General features: G+C 43.0%; 1 protein-coding gene and 1 long non-coding RNA gene across 5 annotated transcripts in view; one reads left to right on the top strand and one right to left on the bottom strand.

Annotated features, from left to right (window-relative positions):
• Positions 1–19809, bottom strand: part of LARGE1 (LARGE xylosyl- and glucuronyltransferase 1) — a 524894-nt gene that overhangs the window by 66645 nt on the left and 438440 nt on the right. For all 4 annotated transcript variants that reach the window (XM_082740545.1, XM_082740542.1, XM_082740543.1 and 1 more), the window contains 2 exons: positions 17001–17113; positions 15065–15190 (listed from right to left, as the gene is read on the bottom strand). In XM_082740545.1, coding sequence (XP_082596671.1) covers positions 15065–15190; positions 17001–17113 — 239 coding nt within the window. The remainder of the gene's footprint in view (positions 1–15064; positions 15191–17000; positions 17114–19809) is intronic.
• Positions 262–2619, top strand: LOC309869425. Its single transcript, XR_014314179.1, has 2 exons — positions 262–423; positions 1631–2619. It is a non-coding gene; the product is annotated as an uncharacterized lncRNA (long non-coding RNA).

Genomic DNA, 19809 nt, shown 5'->3' with positions numbered 1-19809 from the left:
AAATACCCAAAGAACAACTATTCGGTGAGCACTCAAGGGAACATGTGCGGGACAAGTCGTAATCTGAACGGCAAATTCCTCCTTCAGGGACGACAGTGGTCTTACGGAAAGTGCAGGTAGGAAGGATAGAAGCAGCTTTGATTGGAATAATGGAAGGATTCCAAGCAAGGTCACAATGTGATACTGAATTCCTTTCCTGCATGACTGAAGGCAAGTTTGCCACAAAGCACTTGAAGCCAGCGTGCACAGGTATTACTGACTATAACCGATTTGGTCATATTTTCATAAAGGCGAGACTGAAACTATCACAGAACTTTCTATAACACTTTCAAATGGCACGAGGAATAACCATGGAAATCTTTTGTACAGGATAGAGCTCTGCTAGTTAACCTCATGGCAAAGGCCTTATAAGAGATGGCACAGGTAAAGATGATTTATACATTTGTTTTTATGAAAAAAACGGGGATCAATGTTACACTATCTCATACTTTTGAAAAAAAAAAAAATGCACCTGTAATCTGACCCTTCAATATCGAGGTAATGAATGGGGTAGTCACTGCTTTTAGAAAGAACCTGTGATATTAAGAGAGCTTTTAGAAAATAGATGTTTGAAATTCTTTCCATTGTTATGGGATTTTGAGGTAAGAAAACGCTGTGCTACCTACCGAAACCCTCATTTCTACCTATTTAGAAACTTTGGTGTTTGATGTCCACAGCCAGCAAATACTCCTTAGTTGGTCCTTCCCTCTTTCAAAATTCTTCTCATAATAAAACCCAGATTACCTAGGGAGGTGCTTCTTACAGTGGGCTTTTAAGGAACCATTCCCATAAGGTTTTCCAGGGTCAAAGTGGTCTGTTCTGTGTGCTGAAATGGAAATGCTGGGGATCAACCAAACCCATCAGGATTCCTGGGTACAGGATGTCCTAATACGCAATTTTGTATATACAGTGCACAAACTCACCCTCCGCACCCCTCCCCAGCTCCTCTGTTTGAAGATATCCCATTTACAGTTCTTAGAACTATTTGGGTACGTTCTCTAAAAAGTGCTACTGTAGGGTAGATTTTCCAGAGGCACCACCTTGCTTCTAGGAATTCGGCTGACACTTCCAGGAATATCATCTTCATCTCAACTTCACCAGCCACATACAGCACAGCCAGTGACGGGCATCTTAAATCACTAACGCCCAATGGAGTTAAGTTCTGAACCTAATGAGCAAACAATGAGTGAGTGTCAAAGGGGAGCCAAAAGACCAAGAGCTTAACTTATCCAAAGTCCCCTGCACTGAGCATGCCAGTCTCCAGCACAATATTAGGGCACAAGGTGACATGTCACAAACCCGCACTTCACCTCTGGCAACCCTTGCCCCCTTCATGTCCCTACGTCCTGTCTGTGAAATGAGGGTGTCAGAATGGATGAGGAAGAAGAACGCTTGTTGACATGTTTTGCCCACAAGCTGACTGAAAATTACCGAGAGAGCAGGAACAATCCCTAATTATTAATTATGGGCAATAAGGACACGAGGCTTACGCTCCAGGTCTCCCAGCCCAGGATGAGCCGCGTTACGCATCCACCCTTATCTTCACATCTCCGTAACTGTGCCCATGACCTCCTTAACTTTCTCCTGCCAGGACACTGGTGAAGGGAGGTGAAGGAACCCAGAGACAGCGCCCCAGCCTGGTCCCCAGTGCGTGCTCTGCTGGGTCTGCTGGGTGCACGGCTGACTCCGAGGCAGGAGCCACCGAAGAGCCAAGCACCAGGCTACTCAAAAAGGGACCAGCCACCTCGTTTGTAATCCCAGGACCCCTCAACTGTACGATAGCCGCAGTGCTGCCCAGAGACAAGAAAGCACTTGGAGCCCTTGGACTTGAGTGCCGGGGTGAAATTAAATAGGCACTGGCCTGAAGAAAACATGAGGTCTGATTGGGAGGTGGTGGTTGTAGATTTTAGATCTTCTCCCCCAAAGCAACTGTTTTTTTCTTCCAGAGCCATCCTAATCCTCCCAAATCAACCTCGCCATTCATCATTCTTATTACCCTCTCTCTGGTTTCCCCAGCCTCATTTTTCACAGTAGTCTGCTTGGCTACAGCAGGCTCGATATGCTAATGCAAGGCAGCCCCCCATCTTCCTCAAAAGATGTGAAAACTGACACCTCTCTAAGCATTATAAAATGTTTTAAAACTTGAGTTAGTGTGACTCCTTTTATGCAAATGGTACAGATTGCCTCTAGGAACATACATCATTTCTCCATATGGATGGCACGTTTTTCTCTTGGTTTTTCTCTTCTTTAGGATTTTTTCTTTTAAGTGTACTCAGCTCCCAATTTATGAATGGGTGGCAGTCAAAAATCCAGCCTCTGAGTCTGTCACTTAAAATGCAAATGTTCTTCAAGGAGACAATGTTAAGAGTCTCTGTTCTGGGGTTAGCTCTCCAAGAGCTATTTAATACAAAGAGGGATCAAAGAGAATAATCCTATAGAAGCATTATCTCATGTGAAATGTTTTCCTGGAAAAACATATTAAGGTGGGAACTCCGCCCTGTGTCAAAAGAAAGAACTCCGGAGTTAGGGTCAGGCCGACATGAGTTCAAACCTCAGCATTGTCCTGTTTTTTTTTTTTTTTTTTTTTTTAAGATTTTATTTATTTATTTGACAGGCAGAGATTACAAGTAGGCTGAGAAGCAGGCAGAGAGAGAGAAGGAGGAAGCAGGCTCCCTGCTGAGCAGAGAGCCCAATGCGGGGCTCTATCCCAGGACCCTGGGATCATGACCTGAGCCGAAGGCAGAGGCTTTAACCCACTGAGCCACCCAGGTGCCCTTCAGCACTGTCCTGTTTTGCTGTGTGATTCTGGGCAAGCAGTAAGCGACTGAATCCATCTGATCCTTAATTTTCTAACATGTAGAACAGATTCATATTCACCCTGGGAGACTTCTGTAAGGACTGAATGCCACGCTTGGCACACACACCGTTCCCACCCAATCTGCCTGCTAAGGCCACAGCATCCTTTGCGGTCCTGGCCCCAGCTTGCTTCCTGTCAATCTCGGAAAGCGATCAGTACATTCTGGGCAGATGTTTTTGGAGCACTGATGTGGTCCCTGCTGCCTGCCCCCCAGTTTGCTGTTCCTAACTTGCTCCTTCCCACTCTCCAGAGGCATATACAAGGAAGGAGGGGTGGTTTCAACAGGACTGGGGAGAAGGGCGGCAAGGGTGCTTGCGGGCTGAGGAATGACATCAGGGCCGAAGATGAGGAAGGAAGAGACCTGATACTCGGACCTCCTACAGGATCCCTCAAGACAGACTGCATCACACCCTCCAGCACTCTTAGGTCCCTACACTTCCTTCCATTGCAACACTTAGCGCGCTGTCCGGGAAGTCTCTGTTTAATGGTTGCTTCTTACTAGACTGTGACTTCCTGAGGGCAGGAACCACGGCTTAGCCCCAGGGCTCAAGGAGCTCACACAGACCCAAGGACTAGACCCTCTGCTTGCCACTTCCTGACCATCATCCACTGTTCCCAGCCAAGGCTTCCTTCTCTGAAAGCCTCCTGACAACTCAAGGATGAGAACACAGCTTCCTAGCTTCTCTCCCATTCTCCCTTCTCACACCACCCTTTGCTGGTCTCCGAAGAGTTTGTGCTCCTGGTGAAAGAATAAAAAGATGTTCCTTTGGGTCCTTGTCTTTTTATTTAAGATTCAGCCAGCGAAGGCCGAGTCATCAAGCTTTAGGACTGAAAGATAAAAAATGAAGGGTCTTTGAAACACAAAGACAGAGGTAAAGTCAAGTGTGTTTCTATGGCGCACTCAAGGGGCCTCGTGGAGAACAGGGCCAGAAATGATGGCCTCCATTTTATCGAGAATGTAACAGACCGAGAGAAGGTAAGTGGTTTACACAAGTCCTTCAGCTGGTAAGAGCTAGAACTGTCATCAGAATTTACGGGATTGCTTAGCTCCAAAAGCCTATATGCTTCTTCCCTGTCCGTGAAACCATTTTCCCCTTATTCTCTTAACCAATCTCCGCTTCGCCTAAAGTTCTTTGCTGACACCCAGGACAGGCTAGACGCCCAAGGCTAGTGAGCGCCTCTGTGGTGGGGTGTGGGAGGCTGTCTGCTCCTACAGATGGAACTTTATGCTCGCCAAGAATGAGCTGTGTGTTACCAGATGTGTTTCTTTGCCATTTGTATTTCTCATGTAACTGGAAATGTAATCAAATATTCTTTGAATTAGGTGAATGCAAAAAGAGAGTTTTATTTCTGTGGAAGGCCAGTCAAAGCTTTGGAACAACTCAATAAAAGGAAGTCCCTTTAAAAAATGGCTGTCAGGGGCGCCCGGGTGGCTCAGCAGGTTAAGCATCTGTCTTCGGCTCAGGTCATAATCTCAGGGTCCTGGGATCAAGCCCCACATGGGGGAGGGTGTCTCTGCTCAGCGGGGAGCCTGCTTCCCCACCTCTCTCTGCCTGCTGCTCTGCCTACTTGTGATTTCTCTGTCAAATAAATAAAATCTTTTTAAAAAATGGCAGTCAGATTAGGTATGGGTGAGAAGCTATACAGGAACGGGAAAATGCAAAATCCAGGACTGTCCTCGACCTGCTTTGTAAAAGTCCTTAACTTCTTGCTCAACCTTCAAAGAAATGGATTGGGAGAACCACAGAAGATGGATAAGGGGAGATGTCTATGCAGGATAATACAGCATGATCGGCAGACAGAAAAAACAACAAACTTGGCACTGGCTGAACAGACAAGCAAATGAAGGTTAACCTATTTTTAGGATTCTCCCCTCAACTGACATGTTCAAGCAGCTGACCCAGTGCAGATGCCCTGTGTGACCCACAGGCGGGCTTCTTAGCTTGGCTGCCCTTTGGAGCACATGTGTGAGCTGATGGAGAGCAGGGTTCAGAGAACATCTATATACTCCCCAGAGAGGAATAGAGGAACCAGCAAATAGGAGCTCCTCCCTAACTGTTGAATACAGTGGAGAACATAAAGGATGGGAGGAGGCAGAAAGAAATAAGCAAGAAAATGAGGAAGATGTGCTTTTACTTGGAATGTGAGGCCCAGGTTGTCCCAGAAGGACCTACAGATACCCTGTATTGCTAAACCAGGCTCTCAGGCTTCATGGCAATGTCCAGAACCCAATATGATCCGAAGGGTGGAACTTGGTCCTGCCAGTCTCTCTCCTTCCTCCCTGAACCTTCTCCCCACCTTTCTATATTGGCTGTATTTCAGGGTTCTGTGTAAGATTTTGTTAGATATCCGTGGGTGAAATGACTTCCAGATTCTTTTTTAGGTTTATCTAGAAAGATAGGAGTTCACTTGATTTGACTCTGTCTTCCTGGTTTTGCTATTTTAAAGTCCTCTACTTAAATACAGAAGAGACTGCCAAAAGGAGTTCCCAAGTTAGTTTGCTGGATAGGTTCAAATAACAGTGAGTAAGCGATCACTGAGCAATGTCAAGAGTGGCGTAGCCTCCTGCCACGTCAACATCTCAGCTCTATGGGATTGGTGACTTTGTCTGTTTCATTTCCCACAGCATTACTAGGGCCTGCAACCGTGCCTGGCATAGAGGAACTTCTCAGCAAATGCACGAATGCACTGGTATGTCTGGGATGGGCCAAGGTAACATACTTGCGCTTGCATGTTCTGGCGAACTTTGTTGGTGTTCATAAAATGTCTGAGTTGAAAGCTCACAGATGACATTTCCTCTGTTTTATGGTGTCTTGCCTTTTCCTTTTGCTGGCTGCAAATTTGGAGGCTCTCAGACACCAAGCCCAACGCACTGGCTTATGAATGCTTGTCTGGTGTCTTTAATGAAACTCCTACTGATCCTGCTAAGAACAAACAGGTGCCTAGGACACCTGCCAAGGTCCTCCGTACTCCTGAATTTATTTTTATTGCGGTAAGAGATCCATAAAATTTACCATTTGAACCATTTTCAAGTGTAGAGTTCAAGGCCACTAAGTGCATTCACATTGCTAGGCAATCATCACCACCATCCATTTCCAGGCCTCTTTCAACATCTTGTATGGATATCTATACTCACAAACTCCATGTCTTCCCCTCAACTCAGCCCCTGGCAATCATTGTTCCACTTCTTTCATCTATGAATTCAACTACTCTAAGTGTCTCATGCAAGTGAGACCATCTTGTGCTTGGCTCGTATCACTTAGCGTATCCTCAAGGTTCATCCATGCTGTAGCACATGTGACAGTTTCCTTCCTTTTTAAGGACTCCCAAGGTCTTTAGTCACACTTACTTTTACAGAATTTTTATGTTTTGTTTTTTTGTTTTATTTTTTTTGCATGAAAATAAGACTTGAGAGTTTGGAATTCTTCTGTGCTCTTGCATGGTCAAGAAATGTCACCTAACAAAAGCGAAAATGAACTTTTGGGATTTCATCAATATCAAAAGCTTCTGCACAGCAGAAGGAAACAGTCAACAAAACAAAGAGGCAACCCATGGAATGGGAGAAGATATTTGCAAATGACAGTACAGACAAAAGGTTGATATCCAGGATCTATAAAGAACTTCTCAAACTCAACACACACAAAACAGATAATCATATCAAAAAATGGGCAGAAGATATGAACAGACCCTTCTCCAATGAAGACATACAAATGGCTATCAGACACATGAAAAAATGTTCATCATCACTAGCCATCAGTAAGATTCAAATTAAAACCACATTGAGATACCACCTTACACCAGTTAGAATGGCCAAAATTAGCAAGACAGAAAACAATATGTGTTGGAGGGGATGTGGAGAAAGGGGAACCCTCATACACTGTTGGTGGGAATGCAAGTTGGTGCAGCCACTTTGGAGAACAGTGTGGAGATTCCTCAAGAATCTAAAAATAGAGCTTCCCTATGACTCTGCAATTGCACTACTGGGTATTTACCCCAAAGATACAGATGTAGTGAAAAGAAGGGCCATCTGTACCCCAATATTTATAGCAGCAATGGCCACGGTCTCCAAACTGTAGAAAGAACCAAGATACCCTTCAACGGATGAATGGATAAGGAAGATGTGGTCCATATACACTATGGAGTATTATGCCTCTGTCAGAAAGGATGAATACCCAACTTTTTGTATCAACATGGATGGGACTGGAAGAGATTATGCTGAGTGAAATAAGTCAAGCAGAAAGAGTCAGTTATCAGATGGTTTCACTTATTTGTGGAGCATAACAAATAACATGGAGGATATGGGGAGATGGAGAGGAGAAGGGAGTTGAGGGAAATTGGAAGGAGTGGTCAACGATGAGAGACTATGGACTCTGAAAAACAACCTGAGGGTTTTGAAGGGGCGGGGAGTGGGAGTTTGGAGGAGTCAGGTGGTGGGTATTAGGGAAGGCACGTATTGCATAGAGCACTGGGTGTCCTGCAAAAACAATGAATACTGTCACACTGAAAAGAAATAAAAAAAAGAAGAAGAAGAAGAAGAAGAAGAAGAAGAAGAAGAAATGTCACCTAGGGGGCGCCTGGGTGGCTCAGTGGGTTAAGCCTCTCTACCTTTGGCTCAGGTCATGATCTCAGGGTCCTGGGACTGGGCCCCATGTCAGGCTCTCTGCTCGGTGGGGAGACTGCTTCCCCGCCTCTCTCTGCAGGCTGCTCAGTCTACTTGTGTCTCTTACTCTCTGTCAATTAAATAAATAAAACCTTTAAAAAAAAATGTCATCTGTTATGAGGACATGGGCATTGCCTGTGTGTTGTCATCTGCCCCCTGACAGCTGAATGTGGAGTGCTTTCTCCTGAAACTCACCCACTTCTCAATTTTTGACCAATGACTTCTAATCCCTAGTTCGCAAAATACATACTACTTCGAGTTTACAAGATAGCGCCCAAGTGTTGCTCCAACTTGATTGAAACCACTGACACGTCTTTCAAGAGGATTGGAGATTTCCTATGGGTGGATTGGAGACTTCCTACGGATTGACTGGGACTTGATAGGACCACTCTTCCAGTCGGTGAGGGTGAAATTATTTGTGGTCTTAATTTTCACTTCCCAGATTAGCAAAGAGGTTGTATATCTTTTCTAGTGTTTACTGCCCGTTTCTTTACAATTTGGTAAAATGACTATATCTTTTATAAATTTTTCTTATTAATTAGTAAGAGTTATTTGTATATTTCATTTACTAGTCCTTTGTCAGTTATATATGCTGTAAATGTCTTTTTCTTTTCTCTTTTTGATGCTACTTTGATGGAAGTTATTAATTTCAATGTGGTTGAATTTATTGATCTTTTCATTTATGATCTATGCTTTTGTCATCTTATTGAATAATGCCTTCCTATTCTGAAGTCACAGGCCTGTTATTTAATTTTTTTAAAATAAAAGTTTAATTTGGCTTGTCACATTTAAGTCTCTAATCCATCAGAATTAATTTTGTGCATGGTATGAAATAGGGATTAATTTTCATTCTTCCTCATGGATAATCAGATGTCCTAGTAGCATTTGTGGACGATTACATCCTTTCTCCAATGGCCAGCAAGTCACCTCTTTATCTACCACATTTCCATATATGTGTGGGTGTTCTTGGACTCTTCGTTCTTTTTTACTAATTCATTAGCACATCCCTAAACAAATGCTCAGCAAAATTTTGCTGTAGGTTTTCAGTGGATACTATTTATGAGCTTTTGTCATAAATGAATATTTAATTTTATCAAAAAACTTTCTTGCATCTAATTTACATGATTACACGGTGTTTCTCCTTTAATCTATTAACATGCTGAATGATACTTGTGGATTTTTCAATGTTAAATCACTCTTGTCTTTCCTGGAATAAACCCAAGTTGGCCATGATGTATTATCTATTTTATACATGGCTGAACTCAGTTTGCTAATATTTTGCTTAAGGTTTCTGGAAACCTCTCATGAGTGAGACAAGCCTGCAGTTTTCTTTTCTTGTGCTCCCTGTGTCTGATTTTGGTATTGAGGATATCCTGGACTCACTGAAATGGTTTGAAAAGTGTTCCTCTTTTTCTATTCTCTGCAAATTTTCCTAAAATTTGAATTATTTTTTGATTAAAAAATTGGTAGCCCTTATCTCGACTTCTCATTGAGGGATACTGTGTACTTTGTAAGAAGGTTTAATGGCTAGAAGATAGCCAGGGTTTACATTTTTTCCTTGGATCAGTTTTGGTAAATTATACATATTTAGGATTTTATTCATTTCATGCAAGCTCTCAAAATTTTGACATAATCTTATTTACAGCATCCTCTTACTGTTTCCTCTAATTGTGCTTTATCTACTAGATTAAAAACTCCATAATCTAAGAAACTTTTGTTTGCTTTAGTTTCTGCTGTATTCCTCAAACTCAGAAAGATGACTGGCTCAAATGCATTTAGGGAATGAGTCCATGAATCTGCATTTATGGTTCCATATTCATTTAATAGTGAGTTTTTCTGCTATTTTTCAGTGAGTCCTGCCACTGCTTTGCCTAGTCCATTGGCTCCTTTCTAAGAGCAAACTTCTGACTTTGTTGAATAATTTGTTGATCAGCTTCTCCTTCTTACCCTCTTTATGCCCTGTCTCTTAATTTTTGAATTTGCCCTAATGTCCTTTACATATCATCTTAAGTTATAGACTTGGCTTACTAATTTTCTGCCTTTCTTCTTTTTAATATGAAATTTAAGGCTACAAATTTCTTCATATATTTGTACCATCTCACTAATTTTGACATGTATTATTTTTATTTTCATTCAGTTCTAAGTAGGTCTCAGTTTCAATGGTGATTTCCACTTAAACCATGAGTAATTTAGAAGTATGTTCTCAATGTTAATCAAATATATTTTTTAAAAATCTTATTACTACTAATTTAATTATACTGTATTCAGATACATATATTATATGAGCATATAATATATATACTATAAGGCATATATTTTATAAAAATATAAAAAATAATATGTAAACATATATCAAAAATATTATATATATTATATGGAGAATATATATTTTATACATATATATGATAAATTTTATATATATCTCATATTCTTTGAAACATACTGAGATTTGCTTTATGGTCCAGAACATGGTTACTTATAAACAATGTCTCATATGAGCTTAAGAAGGATGTATATTCTCTGTTATGTACCAGGTTCCTTATTTGCCCAGTAAATCAAAATTTTTAACTGTGTAGCTCAAATATTCCATATTTTTAATCAACTTTCTTGGGTTGCTTGATCTCTTGATATTTGAAAAGGATACACTAAAATATTCTACTATGATAGATAGTAGGTTGTTGATTTATCTCTGGAGTTCTTGTATCTCTCGGTGTATCTCTTATACCTCTCTTGTATCTCTTTTAATTTTTAAATTGTGACCATCTCAATACTAAATTAAATACATCTCCTACTAAATTATATATTTATTGCCTACCACTGCTTTGTCTGATACCAAAAGAGCTATCCCGGTTCTCTTTCTCCATCATCTGTCAAACTGCTCAGGCCGTCATGTGTTAGGTATGTCTTTCATAAAGAGCATATGCTGTATACTCACTCCTCTTCAGTCGGACAACGTGTCTGTTCCTCCCTCAACTTAGTCTGCTTATTTGATTGATATATTTAGACTTATTTCTATCATCTGATTTCTTGCTTTCTTTTTTTCCCCTCTTTTTCCTATGCTGCCATTTTCTTCTTGCATTCTTCTTCTCCAACCACCCCCCCCAACAAACGATGAAGATATTTTGGTTGTTTTGGTTTTCTTACTCCACTCACCATCTCTACCCACCCTGGATTTATAATTTCTGTGCTTTTTTTTTTTCCCAATTCTTTTAGAACTGAAGCTTGAAAGGTTAGACGTGTGTAACCATCTTAGCATTGAAATTATCTCACCAACAAAACAGATTCCAGAATACTTTAATTCCAATCACGTCCCTCCTGAGTTATGTTGATGTCATCGTCTGATAGTTTAGGTTGAACTGTTTGAAGCCCACAGTTATATATTACTACTACTACTACTGCTGCTGCTGCTGTTTAGAGATTGTTAGGCATTCCTACATATTTCTAATTTGTTTGTTCTGCATTCCTTCTTGGAATCATGATTCTATGGAATCATATTCCTTATTCCTGAAAATAAATCCTTGAGCAGTTTCTTTGAAAAGGTATGTTTGTGGTAAATCCTCTTTGCTTTTGCTCCTCTGAATAATCTTTTCTCGTATTTTGCTAGGTATACTGTGTATTGTTGTTGTCACCCAGCACAGTTTAAGGTGTTACTTGTATTCTTCTGGCTTCTGTTGCTGCTGCTAAGAACTCTCATCTGACACATGGAATGTCTTCATAGAGAATCTGTTGTTTTTTTTTTTCTCTCTCTGGTTGGTCATTTACTTATTTCCATAGAACAGGAATATTTTTTATTTTTTTTAATTAACATATAATGTATTATTTGTTTCAGGGGTACAGGTCTGTGATTCATCAGTTTTACACATTTCATTCTCTCTGATTATTTAAAAAAATCACTTGAGGCTGCTGCAGTCTTACTCCTATAGGTCTAAGTATAGCCTTCTCTTTTTAAACTGCTTGTACGTATGGATACCTTTTAATAGTTCTGGAAATAGTTCTATTCACTATAAAGATGCCTCACTTCCGGTGGCTCAGTGGGTTAAAGCCTCTGGCTTTGGCTTGGGTCATGATCCCAGGGTCCTAGGATCAAGCCCCGCATCAGGCTCTCTGCTCAGCAGGGAGCCTGCTTCCCTTCCTCTCTCTCTCTGCCTGCCTCTCTGCCTACTTGTGATCTGTCTGTCAAATAAATAAATAAAATCTTAAAAAAAAAAAAAAGATGACTTACTTCCAATTTTCTCTATTATTTCCTTCTGGCAGTCTAATTAGACACATTCCCAATATCTCAACGTCTCTCTCAGTTTTTCTCTTTTTCTTTGTGTGCTGGATTCTAGATAATTTCTTCAGCTCTCTCTTCTAGTTCACTAATTCTCTCTTTAGCTGACTCTAATTTACTGCTTAACATATCCATTATATCTGCAATTTCAATAATTACATTTTTCACTTCTAAAAGTACTATTTGATCCAAATAGGTCTACTTGCCTTTGAGAATCTCTTGTTCCTCCATCCTTTTAATTCTCTTTTATTTCTTACACAGAATAAAAATATTTGTTTTCTATCTGACGAGTCTAATACCTGAAGTCTTTGAAATTTAATTCTACAGTTTATGCCCTTTCTCATGGTGGCTTATTTCCCTGTGTGTTTAGGAATTACCAAATGAGAACTCATTTTTCTTGAAACTTGACCTAAATAATTCATTGAAGTCTTTCTTATTTTTGAGAGTATTCTTCTAGATCAGATTTCTGTTTATTTCTGCCAGGTGCCTGGCACATGTTCATTTTTCTTCTATTTCTTCCCATACATAGAACTTCAGCTCACCAAATAATATGAACACAGGCTTGAAATTAGAAGTTCTCAAGGGAATTTCTCTCTTATTTTACCTAAAGCCAAGGATAAGATGTATAACAGTCTCTATCATCTTCTCCTATGGATATTTTTACACTTGTTATCTACTGAGGATATCACTTTTCCTGGAATCTAACTTTTGGTAAGTGTCTTCTAATTTGTCTCTCTTGGGGCTGAGACCCAAATTCCCATGCATCGCCTTTCAATAGAATGGCTATACATATGGTTTGCCTGACTTTAATTTAGGCCTAATGTCCCAGTGTCACTAATAATAGCATTCCTTTGTTTGAATTATATAGTAAATTATATAGTTACCTACTTTCAAGCCAGGCCTCTAGTTCCCAAGGGTCTGCAAATACCCAGCAAATGTCAGATCCAGTTGCTTTTTGCTTATCCTTCTGGATCCATACTTTGTCATTGTTTCTGGCCTCTGCTTACTTCATTGACTTTATAGACCAATTGACTATGTTTTCAAATCATTAAGAAAAAATTTTTATCCCATACTTTTTGGTGTTATACAGGGTTGATTTTTATTTTCCTCACTTTTAAGCTTCTAGTTCATGACAGTCTTGGAAATATTCCTGAGTATGTCATAGATTTTTCTTATGCCTAATAAATACAGGACACAGCAAAGGAAGTACATAAATGTTGATTGAAAGAATCAGTGATGGAGGTACTTCTGTTCTAAACACTTTCTAATAGTTTGTAATGACCTTCAAGTTCAGTAAAAAAAACAAAACAAAACAGCAAAACAAAAACAAGTTCTTTCTTTTTGACTACGTTTCACTCCTGGGAAGGTGTGAACTTTAGACTGTTCATTACAACAGTTTATATTTGTGAAAATCTGAAAACAACTAAAGTAACAGGAATGCCTTGGTAACAGAAGAGTACAAAATTCTATGTGTATTAGGTCCATAAATATTTGGCAACACACACATGTGGACATGGCCAGAAGCTTCTTGGAAAAGACGGATTTATTAGGAAAGCAAGGTTTGGGTTCCTTTTTCCTCTTAAAAACTTGAAACGATTGTTACTGCAGTGTCACGTGGGCAATGGCTATACATTTGAAATGATGTCAGCTCCCTATGTTGCGTGTGCTGACTTCCTGTCTGACACAGCCAGAAAGGCAAACGCACTTGCTGTCAGACAGGCCTGGGTTCAAGTCCTTGTTCTGTCACTTACCAGTGGAGGTCAGTTCCTCACTCCTCTCACTGTAGGCAGAAAATTCTGACACACACTTTAACTCGGGGCTCAGCCAACAGGATACTAGCATCAAGGACTCCAGCTTTCCTTGCAAGCACCAAGACTTCCTCTCCCACTTGGCTTTGCCATGAGAATGAGCAGGCTGGCCTGCTCCTGGGACATGGCAGATACTGGAGGAGGGCCCAGGTGTCCCAGCCATCAACCACTGGATCTAAAGCTGACCGCAGACACTTGGTTAAGCCAGTGAAAATCAGATAGCCGGCCAGCCTACCTGCAGACTCCTCAGCTACATAAATGGTGGTTGACTGAAGCCACTCCTAGGGCAGCTTGTTCTGCAACATTAACTAGGGCAGCAGAGAACTCGTACACACTGTCTTCTTCATTGTGGGGGGTGGGGCCCAAAGGCCATCAAATATGGGTCCTCCCGATGGGACAGGGGGGCCACCAAATGGGGGCCACCTGATCAGGGGGGTGACTGGGGGCACGGGCGGTTAAAGGATTCACCAGAGGTGGAACAAAGGAGATAGAAGTTTCCTGAATACACTTTGGGGAGCGGCTGGCAGGTAGGATGCAGAGCAGAGGCTGTGTGCCGGGGGGCAGCAGTGGGGGCTGTAGTCAAGCGGGAAGATGAGGAGCTACGGGGACGTACGGAACTCTCCTTCTTTGGTACCTGGGTCCAGGTTTCAGTACCCATTGGTCAGCTAGGGCTTACGGATATTCTGAGGTGGGTCACCTAATGGCCTGTCTGTATTCAGCCGGGGTGCTGGGGGGAGGCACTGTGGGCCCTTCTATCTTACTCAGGTTTCCATGGTTCGAGCCGGTTACTTCTGGGCCCTACCACTATGGTACCTACAGACCAAAGATGAAGGCATTTTGCCACCGTCACTGCTGCGTGAGGTGGACTGAGAAGTCAGTGCTGTATGAGGTGGACTGAGACATGTAGACTGGTGCCTTCCCCCACTGGCGGCCACAGCACCCCGGAGGCGTGCTCACGTGCCTTTCCTCACCAGTCTCTCTCCTCTGGCCACGAATGACTTAAACGTAGAAAGGATGTGATTCTATCTGTGACACCTGGCACAGAGGAGTTCCTCCAGAACTGTTTTCGTTTGAATTAAATGACTGAATTTGGGGAGCTGATAAGAACCCACACAGCCAGCGGCAGGTGGCAAGGGTAACCAGGCAGGTTGGTTCTTATGCAGGGAGGCCTCATGCTTTCCAGAAAGCCCACACAAGAGGGACAAAGAAAAAAAGGAGAGAGGCACATTCTTTCTGCTCTTCTACGCCCTTATCTCTCTCAGCACACAGCACACAAAACAGAACCATTCATTCTGCAGAAGCGTCCTCCCCAGCAGGCTTCGAGCCACACTCACATGCGCGGGACCCCTCCTCCTCCTCCTCCTCCGAGGGGCTGCCCCGCCCCCACGGCAGCCTGGCCCCGCCCCCACGGCAGCATGGCCTTCCTCTACCTTCAGATCAGACACGTCCCTGTAGCACTGCTCAGAGCGGGTGTGGTCCGACAGCTGCACGTTCCAGAAGCAGGGGAGCTGATACACGAGGAAGGGGTTCTGTTTAATGACAGCGTTGAAAATATCCTGGGGGAGAAAAGCCAGACAGCGACAAGAGTCAGACGGGTCTCACCTATGATGCCAACTCTCGAGGTACAGAGCAGCTCCTGGGCAAGGGACTCTCCTGAACCTCCCGCTCAGGACCCACGCTGGCTTGCACGGTGGGCATTCTCCTGGCATCTCCCACCCCTAGACCCAAGCAGCTGTGTTTAGACAGAGACAGGGGAATGTCCCACACTGACTCGAGACCCACGGGCTCCACTGATCCCCAGAAGGCAAGTGGATGTGGGAGCAGACAGCGAGTGTCTTCTCCCCCACCCCGAGCCGGCAGATGTTAAATGAAGTCACTTTTCTGCCCCTCTTCCCACCTTATCGAGGAGCCCTGTGTCATCCATCCCAAGCCTCCAGGAGAGGAAACTGCATGATGACAAGTGGCTCTGCTCATTCATGGGCTGAGACAAATTACAGATTCTGTTTTAGCAGCACTTCCTGGGGCTTCTCGCGGACTCAATGATGGATGCACCTTGTTTTCCTGTAGGCCACGGTGTCCGACTCCACACTCCCTACCTCCAGATCCAACTCCGACTTTTCTAGGGAGGCTTTCCTTCTTTTGGGCTTTTCTCCAAGCTCTCGCTGCACCAGGCCGTACTTATTAACTAGCTGCTGACAGGTGGTGCCGGGAGGTGAATTATGTGCCTCCGCAGGAGGAGATACCTGGATAAACTATCCTCATTGGACAGGAACATGCAGTTGCTAGCTTTCGGGGACACACTTGAGTCACTGTGACCTGACTTAAAATACGATGACGGAGGACAGTTTTCCCCTCAGGTTAAAAACAGCTACCTGGGTAATTTTTAACTCATTCATTATACCGGATCTCATGTTTGAAAAAGGAAATTAGTTTCTGGCTGCTTCGGAAATACTGAATAACAATGCCAAAAATAATAATAATAATAATAAAATAAATAAGAGCAAAGTAACCCTGTAGAGTTTCTTGCTTCCTCTGCATTAGAAAACTTGGCAAAAATACGGTGAATCAGACCATTGAACACGGAGGAAAAACATGGGAGTGGGCTTGCTTTTTGGGTGAACAGGAAAGGGTAAAAATGCAGAGGACCCAGAGAAGTGTTGTCTCCATTTCAACATGGCCTGCTACACCACAGGGAATGCCAAGTCTAAATGTGTGACCCTGGCAGGGCCAAGGTCAGAGGCTTGGGCACCCACATTTCCCAGCAAAAATGAGACATGGGACTTTGATGAATGGTCTGGTGGAGCGCATGGATTTTTCCGATTGCCTAGATTAGAAGCCAGTTATTTCAGCCAGGAATTTAGATTTGTCCCTTCCATTTAAATGCGCGGGTGATAGCACAGGTTCTCAAGAAAAGGTGTTGCTGTAGAAGTGAGAAAAACAAAATGAAATCTTGTCTGGGAAATAAGCTGTGGTTTTCCGGGGTCATAAGTAGCAGGAGCTACACACCCCGCACCCAGATGGAGAGAGCAACCTCCTCTTAGCATATCTGACTGGCATTTACTTACTGGTCTGCTTCAATAAACTGAGCTCTCTGAGGCCAAGGACTGTATCCTTCATCATTTCTGCAATCCTAGTTCTGAACATCGTCCCTCACACTCAGAGCATGTAGTGAAAGGCTGCCGAATGGACAGATGACTTCACAGACAAACTTGGCTGTTGACTTAGGCAAGCACCAGGCAGATCGAACCCAGGGCACGGTCACATAATGGGCGGGAAAATTGTCCAGACCCAACAACTTTCAGGCTTCTTTGAGAAACAGTACAAGGCTGCTTAGGAATAACTCTACCTTCTAGGCTGGCCACTCACCTGGTCAGCTAAGGAGGTGGACAACATGCCCATGAGCTCCCTCTCTGCAGTCAGCCGCCACATCTGCTCCCACTTCATCTTCCGCAGCTTGTCCAGAAGTAGCAGGATCACTCCTGGGCAACAGCAGAGGATGGAAGAGGGAAAAGCAACGGTGAGACGCAGAGCCAGGCACATGCTGTCCACGGTCTGGAAGTGAACACAGCTGGGTTCCATCCCAGGCTCTGGGAGGGACGCGTTCTCTCTGCAATATCCTCACTGGACAGAGAACGTTACAGCGGCCTCAAAGGCTGTTGCAAACACTAAGTGAGATGGACAAAACAGCCTAGCACTTTCTGGAGACGGGATGGTGGGGATAGTTGCGCAACCATGCGAATGTACTTACTGCTTCTGAACTGAACACATAAAGGTGGTTAAAAGGGTATAATTACAATTATGTCATGCTATTTGGCCACACTCATTTTAAAAAGAGCATAATATTGCACCTGCGATGTACTCCATTCCCTATAAGCATTAGGTTCCTTCCTACTTTTCTTTTTCCCCCAGAGATAGGACAACCTTCCTAGGTTTAGTTGAAGGAAGCTGTTTGTACAATCTGCACCCGTTTATCTTTATAGATAAAGAGCAGCTCTTCTGCAATTTTATTCTAGGTAAGTCTGGCCAATTGACTTTGCATTTATTGACAAGCCATACACGCTTGTTCCAGTGCTCCTGACTTCCAAAGTCTTCTCTGGTCCCCACAACCAACACAGGTGTAAGCTACGGTGAAGGCAGTGCTGATGCTGATGAGCTCCATTTTTGTTTTGTTTTTTTTTAGTTTTCATGGGGAGGGACCTGGGCGCTGTGTAGCGAGAGAAATTGTCATTGTATACCTTTCTGTTATTTTTTTTAAATGTTAGAAAAAAATCTGAAATTTATGACTCAGGCAAAAATTAACTAGTGACAGTCTAAAAAGGAAAGCAGATTTTGGCTTTGCTGGATGACTCAGAAGCATGGTCACTCCCAGGGCAGTCGGAACCTGCAGAGAGTGCCCAGAGCAGGGAACACGAGGAGCCAGGAGAATTTCCCTGCAGGCCACTGCAGTTAATTTGGTGGATGGAACTGTAGCACCCATGGGCCCCCGAATCAATCCTACCCAGTATGCTTAGCTCAGCAGAATGGCCGGTGAAGAAAACTCCAGGAGATGACGAATGATCTTAGTTGATACCTGGTACATATATCGCTAACATTTTTGGAAAGAATCTGAACCCCCAAATCCCACATAAATGTCAACTCTGAGGCTTTTTTAAAAAACCGATTCCAGTGGTATGTATGTGAAGAAAAAAATAAAGTCACCATTTCATCCAAGCGGTTTGGTCCGGTAAAACTGAAATTAAAAAAAAAAAAACAAAAACCAAAAAACGTACATGATAATGGTCAGCCTGGGGTAATACGCAGATCTAAACCCATAAGTCAAAAGCTCAAATTACCTTTTTTGCATATCTCCTTTGCGGTTTGCTAGGTTCTGCCCATGTCTTTTCACTCAATGCTCACAACATCACTACAGGCTGGATGTCATCATCCTTATTTTGTAGGTAGGGAAACTGAGGGGTTGATTCAGACACTTGAACAATTCACAGTATCAAAGAAGCTCTAGCAGATTCAAACTCAGAGTTGGCTGGCTCTAAAGCCACTGCTTCTTCATCTACACAAGAGATCCCAGAGCCCCAGCACTGGAGTCCTGTGACTCAGGCCAAGACTTTTTCCTTTCGTGACTTTTGGTTTCTGTATGTGTAAAGTAAGGAAAATGCTACTTGCCCTGTGCAACTCAGAAAGCGGTTATGCCCCCCAGGGGTAGGCTAGCAAATATCTGATTACAGGCTCTCCAAGGGGAAAAAATTAAAACTTGATTGGTAGCATTTGCTGATTCCCATAGAATAAATACTCCCACCATGGCTGATTTCAAGCTACGTATGTGATGTCCCGAACATCCAGTTGGGAAGAAATGCACACAATTGACGTGCCTTCCCCCCACCCCCGCCAACACCCCAAGTCAGTGCAAGCTAGCTCTAGCACACCACTGACTTTGTTCACAGAAGCAGTTTTAGAAATAATGAAATTCACCATAAGCTCGCTACTTACTTCTTTCTGGGACAAAGAAAAGAAAATAAAAATTTACGAAGTTACATAGCAAGAGAACACAGTGAGGTATTCAAGAATATCTATCCCAGTCAAACACATAAGAGAATTTCCTTAAATCTCACTGCAGAAACTAAATCTAATTAGGTTGGGGAGATGCTCTCATACACAGAGAAAATGGGGAGAGGGTGGAAGCCATACGCAGTGATGGAAGGGATTAATGCACATTCTGGAGTCCCTAGAGATGTCGATAGATCTATCAGTCTCAGGGGACTGAACTGAGAATTGATGCCTTTAAATGGTGTTAAGGTTTGGCAAGTCCTCTGTGGCCGATGTGACCCCACCCTGCGTGCCAGACTCGTTGAACAGAGGTGGGTGTCTAGAACAGGAGCCTAAATGCAGAAATGCAGGCTTATTCTCCTGGTCCCCCAGCCATTTCCGTTGTGTGATGTTAATTTTTTAAAAATTTATTTATTAGACAGAGATCACAAGTAGGCAGAGAGGCAGGCGGGGGGTGGGGAGCAGGCTCCCCGCTGAGCAGAGAGCCCGATGCGGGGCTCCATCCCAGAACCCTGGGATCATGACCTGAGCTGAAGGCCGAGGCTTAACCCATGGAGCCACCCAGGCACCCCTGTGATGTTAATTTTTTAAAAGCATGACCTCTTCCGAAACAACAGAAAATTCTTGAAACTAA

Source organism: Mustela nivalis (genome assembly GCF_964662115.1).
Source record: "Mustela nivalis genome assembly, chromosome: 7".
NCBI lineage: Eukaryota > Metazoa > Chordata > Mammalia > Carnivora > Mustelidae > Mustela > Mustela nivalis.
This window is presented reverse-complemented; position numbering and strand designations above follow the sequence as displayed.